This window comes from Rhagoletis zephyria, unplaced genomic scaffold (assembly GCF_001687245.7).
Source record: "Rhagoletis zephyria isolate East Lansing unplaced genomic scaffold, Rhagoletis_zephyria_1.1 Rzeph_scaffold_15967, whole genome shotgun sequence".
NCBI classification, from domain to species: Eukaryota; Metazoa; Arthropoda; class Insecta; order Diptera; family Tephritidae; genus Rhagoletis; species Rhagoletis zephyria.
In genome coordinates, this window is record NW_016173032.1 from 4,856 (window position 1) to 12,375 (window position 7,520).

Consider the following 7,520-nt stretch of genomic DNA (forward strand, 5'->3'; position numbering starts at 1 on the left):
CATATTTTTGAATTCATATTTGTAGTCTTCTTCGTATTCGTCTGCATATTGCTGTTCATCCGTCCGTTGTAGCCATTTTCACTTAAAAAAAAAGAAATTAATTCACAGGCAAATGACATTTCACATTAAGATATAATATAGGCAGTCTCCTATTGGCGGTATAAATACGTAAAATGAAAAAATTTTAAAACCTTATAAACCTAAATATATAAGGGTAGATTTCTGTAGGCTTAAAAGGTATAAGTGCTCGTGTGATACAGGGTGGAGTGAGGCGGAAATTGTTGGAGCCGGGGAATAAGACTTGAATGTCTTTTTATTGCCACCAGATGGTGCACAACCGTTGACTCTGCTGAAGACATACGTCATACAATGTTGAGTTACCTGTGGCTGAGTGCTGGCTTACCCCCAATACTGAGCCCAAGCTTACGCTATGTAGAATCTTTAGTGAACACTCCAAGACTGATGCAGGGTCAGGATGTGGAAACTATATTGAAAGTAACGGAGATAACGTTGATAATTAGTAGTTTACGTATCTGCATCGACAGCCAAACTAGCCTCAAGTTATTGGCCAGCCCTCAAGCTACGTCCAGTCTAGTGTGGTAATGCAAATCTCAATAAAACTGCGTGGAAAAAGGTAATAAACTTGTTTTACTCTGTTATCGAACTCCCACCTTTGCCCTTCTAAGCCACCGTCAGAAACTGAGTAAATATTTCGCTCAGCAATGACTTAGAAGATTCTTGTGTTGCAGGTGTCAAAACTCAGGTTGTCCTCAATCTCAGAGTATCTTCTTAGGTATTTGCTTACATTGAGCAGATGGGACTGCAGACAAGTCACTTCTGGTCACTTCTTATGGCCTAAAAACCTGACTGTGCTATGTACTGATGACAACCCTATTTATCTTTCCTCTCCTGAACTCTCTGTGTGCTTCTGCCTGCCTTTTTGGAGATTGGATGTCAGGCTTTTGGCAGCGATATGTTAAGAGACGAACACCTGAACTCCTTAACACCCAGTCTGCTCGGATTTATTCGTGGATCGTGGAAATTTAAAATAAGCTAAAACGAACACGTATTCAGTTTAAGTGCTGTTTTCTGATTGCATTGTTTTTGGGTTAATTCCGACTCTAGGAAAAAAATGAATTCTAAAATGTATCGTTAAAGTTTATTGCGATTAAGTATGTAACCGGGTGTTTATCGGGGAAGGTTCTCCTGCAACGAAAGCCCCCACTCGATGATGACGGAATAGATGTCCCACTGCACGGCTATGACGCGGTACGAAGATCAATGACGAAGCTGAAAAAAAAACAAATCTGCTAGGGCTGACGGCCTGCCAGCTGAGCTATGCAAGGCGAGGAGTTGATAAGATGCATGCATCGACTCTTACGCGGATCGCATGCCCAATTGCTGAGATTTGTATTGCGTGAGAGACGTCAACGAACTGTTTGGGCCTTATCAGTGTGGCATTAGACCTGGAAAATCTACCATAGACCAGGTATCCATAATACTCCAAATCTTGGAAAAGAGTCGCGAGAAGAGGATCGTCTATTTGTTAATTTCAAAGCCGCTTTCGATAGCATGAAAATAAGTTGGACAATGTCTGAATTTTTTCTCCCTGAGAAGGTGATACGGCTGTGTAAAATGACGTTGAGCAATAGCACCAGCTCTGTCAGAATAGGGAAAGACCTCCTCGTGCTGTTTGATACTAAACGGGATTTCAGACAGAGCAAGAGAAGAGTGGACGAAGAAATCATCTGATGAGGCGTACCTTTCAGTGTATGAGAAAAAGAGTCTACGGAGACTACCGTAAATGATGGAAAGCCTTCCTCTGCATTAAATGGATATAGAATTGGCAACACTTGGAATTTGCAATTGCGTCGGTTGGCACAAAAGGGAAACGACCGGCGTGCTTTATTGGATTCGGCGGTTCAAGCGCTAAATAAAACATTGAACACCAAGTGCCTATGAAGAGTTGGAAAATTGAGTCTGCGTTTGAGTCATAAGTCATATTTTTTGGAGTGAAAATTCTGTTTGGACTTTACACAACACTGGGCCCTAAAAGTGCGTACAAACAAACGAAGTTAAAAGAAGAGTGACGTATGTAAATTTCGTTGGAAATATTGTTTTGGTAGTTCCTTGTCATTTGAATAAAATAAAAAATATGTAAAATTGTGTGTTTTGTTAGTTTCTGTTGCAAATTGCTATTTCTATTAGTATAATCGTCTAAGTATTTGTGTTTTACACCAAAATTGCATGTACAATTATTATCTAACATAAAAACCCGAAATCGTTTTAAAAGTTTTATACAAATTCAAATTGCATGTGTATGCAGTGCTCATATATTTGTAAGAACAAAATTGTTTAATTTGTGTTACATGAATGCCAGAGATATACTAAAGCGTGCTGTTCAGTGCGATAAGGCTGGGCGCATTTTGGAAGCCCAAAATCTCTACCAAGATGGCGTACAAATTCTTATGAAAATTGCAAGTAGTCACATAAATTTGAAAAAGAAAACAGTTCTTTACGAGCATATCAAGCAATATATAGATCGCGCTGAGGAAATAAAAAAACGCGTGGACGATCTTGTTGTAGTGGGTGAAGTCGTAAAGCGCTTACGAATAGAAAACGATTCCACCGGCAACAGCTATCAAAGTCTCTTCGGAGAATGTCTGGATGGCAAAATAAAAGAGGTCTGGCTAGATGAACCTTATTTGCAACATGACTATCAATTCCAGAATCTTGTCATATTTTTGGAGTTGGTGGTCAAAAAATGTCGCAATCTCAAGTATATACGATTGGTAAATAAAACTTACAGAAATGCGGCCCAATATCAGCTAAACATTTTAGAGGGACTCCGAGCGGATTTGGGAAGCCGTGGTATAAACTTCGCCATTAGTTTCGATGAGACATTACATGATCGAAGAATAGCACTGAGCAACGGATATATCATAAAAATTGGTCGCGGTTTGCATTTTTATAAACGCAATATACCTGAATACAGCCTCGGTTATAATGATGCTGACTTTCGCAAATGCTTGCAAACTGATTTGGAGATTTATCGTACCAAGGACTTTATTGCGTAGTCTAAAGCATTTTGCACGAATAAACACATTTTTGCAGAACATTTCTCTCGGCTTTTTTGTTTTCAAATTGATAGGTTAATCCTAATGTTGGATTCACCTACTACATAGAGTATGATTAATTCTTCCGAAAGAGAGGGGAAGTTCTCCTTAATGTTTGGCCTGCAAAAAGCAATTTTTTAAGAAAACTACATAGCATTTAATACTAAAACCCGCTGAAAGCTCTCCATCTTCGGCTTGCAGTCTCCCTGCCACGACTTGCAATACATGAATGGAGGGATTTCAGAATTCTAACGATTACTAGGAGACCACACCAACTATGTAGCCAGCTACCAGTAGGCATTTGAGATATGATTTGTGTAACTACAATGCCGGAAAGATTTCGGTTGCGAGCTCTGTGTGTTACACCATAAAAAAGCCTTTACATGAGGCGATTCAACAACATTGCTGAGCGAAAATCGGTCGTGTAAATGGAGATTCAAATATCGCTTGCCTTAAGGCTTAAAGTAGACAGGAAATCAACTTTTGCACCTTAAGATGCAGAGCATCCGCATTTCAACGAGCATTTTTCGAACTAATACATAGCTTCGATGGCCCGCCGGCCATTGGTTCTTATTTTTCTTTTAGTAGAATTTAAATCGAGTGTAAAAGAGCTCAGGTTTGCGTCTCTCAACATATGGCTGTCAGAAGGCTTACGCCGAGTTGAACCAGAGAGACACAAAAAATGTCGCAACGCACCATCCTTATTAAAGTAAAGAGGACAACAAGGACCGCCATGTGGGCCGACCACAGTCAGATGTTTTTACCTCGAAAAGTGACCAGTCAACAATGAAGACAAATGCCAAGCTATAAATACTTTCGAAGAGTGAAACCAAAATTAAATTTTTCCAATTATTGCTGAGCGAAAAGTTCACTTAGATTCTGATGGTAGCTTGGATTTTGCAAGATGGGACTACTATTGTTGGTTTTGGGAGGAATAATTTCTGGTATGATCACCTCTAGAACTGCTAGTAGAACACGTTCGTTATGTTTGACGAAGAGACACGTAATCTTCTACCTCTCCTCCACTACAGTCCATAATCTTCTGGATCGCAAGAACCTCGGCTTGAATATCAAGGCATATTCCCAAAGAGAAAAGTCGTCCATATAGACTCTGGACTCTGTATCAGTTTTGGAACTATCTGAAAAGATTCGACGAATTGTGTCTACCGGGCGCAATACAACATTATCGAATATCTACCCGGAAGCTACCTCTACGTCACCTGTAGTAGCCTTTATAGCACGAGGCGACAGTCCTTTGAACTTTTGTAAGCAAATTTTTCACGCTATGTACTGAAGTTCAACGCTCTTATATCACTGACGAATAACTGATAATGAACATAATTTAACAATAATGAGAAGCACGCTTAGTGGCAGGCCCCACCTTTTCTACAACGGGTTTGATATGCTATAGAAGGCGATATTATCAAAAGCATTGCCAATGACCGAAAAAATAAATAAAGCGAAATCTTTCTTAGTGATTCCATTGCCTATTTGGACAACCAGAGCCATCTAATAAGATTACCCTGCCCGATAAGCATAAGCATAATAATAATAATAGATTGGCGCTTACACATATGTTAGTGTTTGGCCGAGCTTCTCCTCCGATTTGTGGCGTGCGCCTTGATGTTGTCACACAAAGCGGAGGGACCTACAGTTTTACGCCGACTCCAAACGGCGATTGTATTTTTATGAGAAGCTGTTTTTCATGGCAGAAATACACTCGGAGGTTTGCCATTGCCTGCCGAGGGACGACCGCTGTTAAGAAAAAACCCGATAAGCATACTAATGCAAAAAAAAGAGAATGTGATGAAGGAATCGTTTGACAAATGTGTAGCTCAACCAATCTCTCCAAAAATTTCAACATGGAGAACATACTGATAGTAGGCCTGAAGCTTTTCGTTCTTTTGTAATCATTCTTACCAAAATTAGAGATGAACAAGACGCGAACTCGTCTCCATGATTGTGGTATTTAAGCAAAAGCAAGCGATACGGTGAAAACATTTTTAAAGATCGCCAATAAAATCCCAACTTCACTCTTGATTACAGTAGGTAATAAATATACGATGTATTTTGGAACGATTTTCCGTCATCCGTTCCAAAATACATCATACTCCTACCCTGTCGGAAACACCAACAACGAAAATGAGATAATATACTATCCGAAAGGAAAGAGGAAATCACACCGGTGAAGCAAGGAAATAGCCTCTCTTAGGAAGGAAAGTAGGAAGCTCGCAAAGCGTAATGGTTCTTGGACTGCCTACAAAGAAGCCCTCTAAAAAATTTAAGAATGCCCCCAGGAAAGCCGAAAGGGATTCTTGGAAGGATTATTGCGATTGCATAGCGGAAAAGTCAGAGGGTAATTGGTTGCGAAAAGACGAACCCGTTGTATCTTCAGAAACCAAATGACGAATGGATTTCATTAATGTAAAATGGTCCTTCCAGACCTACAAATCCCCTGGCATATATGGTATTTTCCTTGCCCGCTGGCATGTATGGTATGTCCGCTGCTTGTCGCAATCTATAAGGCTTGGCTTTGGCTTAGTTTCATATCTAAAGTTTGAACACGTGAAGCTAAGTGACATCCGACGTAGAAGCTTTACTTCTTTCTTTCTCAAGGTACTGATAACGCCGACTAAAGCCCTAGATACCTTGCTTCACTTTCTACCTGTGGACGCTCGTTTCTCCACTATTCCTTTGAATGTTTGGCTGAACTGAATTCAGCTAGTATCTACGATTTTGTGCGCTTCATTAGGGCTAAAAATTGATAAGTTAAGAAAATTGATGTAAGGAGTCTCTGGTAGGGCATCACAATGGGCCTACAGTGGCCTAAGTCTGTCCTTCTCCTGTGCTGGATGAGAAAAGCCAAGATAACCTAACCCATTATCCAGACCGGGCGATTTTAAGCGGCTAGGGCATCCAACCGAATATCTTATGGAATTATTATTCGCGTCGATTCTTCAGAAGAACAGACAGAGTCCCATTGCTTGTATCCGTAAAGACTCTTGGATGAACCCAGCTTGCGGCCCTGTTTAGAGTTTTAACCAATCGGGGAATTTGAGCTTAGGTTCCAATACCACTTCAGTCCTCTTTAAATGAAGCCATTTTCGCAGAGGAAATGAGCTTCAGCGCGTCTCAGAATTACGTTTAAGGACCCTGTTAAAAAAAATTTCTCGAACCAAGCCTCAACTTCTGAAGCTGCTTTTCAACCAGGAACTAGGGTACATATGTAAATACATACCGATACCTTAATTCACAAAGGCCCTAACCAACAAATATTTTATTTTACCGGAGAAGCATAAAAACACTGCAAAAAAGATATTAAAAACAGGTAGGACTTTTTAAAAACTGGTATTTAACTCCGCTGTTGTTGGTACTAACACTTTAAAATTTTTATTGAATATATGCTTTCAAAATCTTTGATAAACGCAGTTTCGAAAAAAATGTTGGTTAGGGCCTTTGTAAATTGATGTGACGATATGTTTATGTGTGGAACATATCCTATCCTATCCTATCCTATCTTACACGCCAGTAACTCAAATCAAATCTAATCTCTACCGAATTTGCTTAGTGTTTAAGATTTGGCATTCTTTTACATAAATTACTTTTTTATCAACTCTTTTCTGAAAAATGTTTGTGCTTCCTACAAATAAGCGCAAAAATGCCATGTGGCAAATTCGTTAGAAATTGTATAACTGTAAAATTTAACCACAATCGGTGAATGAATGTATGAAAGAAATCAATTTCATCACACCTACATGCATATGTATGTATGTATGTATGTATGTACAATGGGGCATAGCAAATAAGTTGCAGTAGCAGCAGAAAAGAAAACTCTTACATACAAGAGTTCTTATACTATGTAATATTAAGCAGCCATCTTAAAAGCCAACAATCAACAATCAGGCAGCCAGACATACAGACAGACCCAAAGACGCACACGCAGACACTAAACCACCAATTGAGGAAGTGTCTCGATATGTTTTTGTGGTTTTTCGATTTTCTGTCAGCGATTCAAAGTGACTTGCTAACTTATTCACCACTTGGCAGCAAATTCGGACGGCTGGCTGAAAAGCTAAAAGACTGAATGGGTTGTGATGGCTTGATGGTGGTTGCTCTCCGTGCTATTGCCAGCTGAGGGGATTGTGAGCTGGGCTGATAGACTAGGCTTGAGAAATTTTATTTCTCTGTTGGACAAATTCGTTTGGTATGTAATTTAATCATGATTTTGTGGTTAAACACACACACACACCAAACAAAACTCGAGTGCAGCGATCGACGCATTATATTGTATTAAAAATATGCACATATATGTATATGTATGATTGGTAAGTATACTTATATGTAAGTATGACTGTGCGTGCGTATTTGTGGTAATGCTGTATGCGCTTTGTCTGCAAATATATT

The 7,520-nt window shown here is 39.5% G+C and overlaps 1 protein-coding gene across 1 annotated transcript; it reads left to right on the forward strand.

The window, feature by feature from the left end:
• The first annotated feature begins 2,369 nt into the window (after window positions 1–2,369).
• LOC108379251 (MIT domain-containing protein 1-like) lies at window positions 2,370–3,110 on the forward strand. The gene has a single exon (XM_017635582.1). It carries the CDS (start codon window positions 2,370–2,372, stop codon window positions 3,075–3,077), a length of 708 nt encoding a protein of 235 aa, XP_017491071.1. The 3' UTR covers window positions 3,078–3,110.
• Window positions 3,111–7,520: the final 4,410 nt, after the last annotated feature.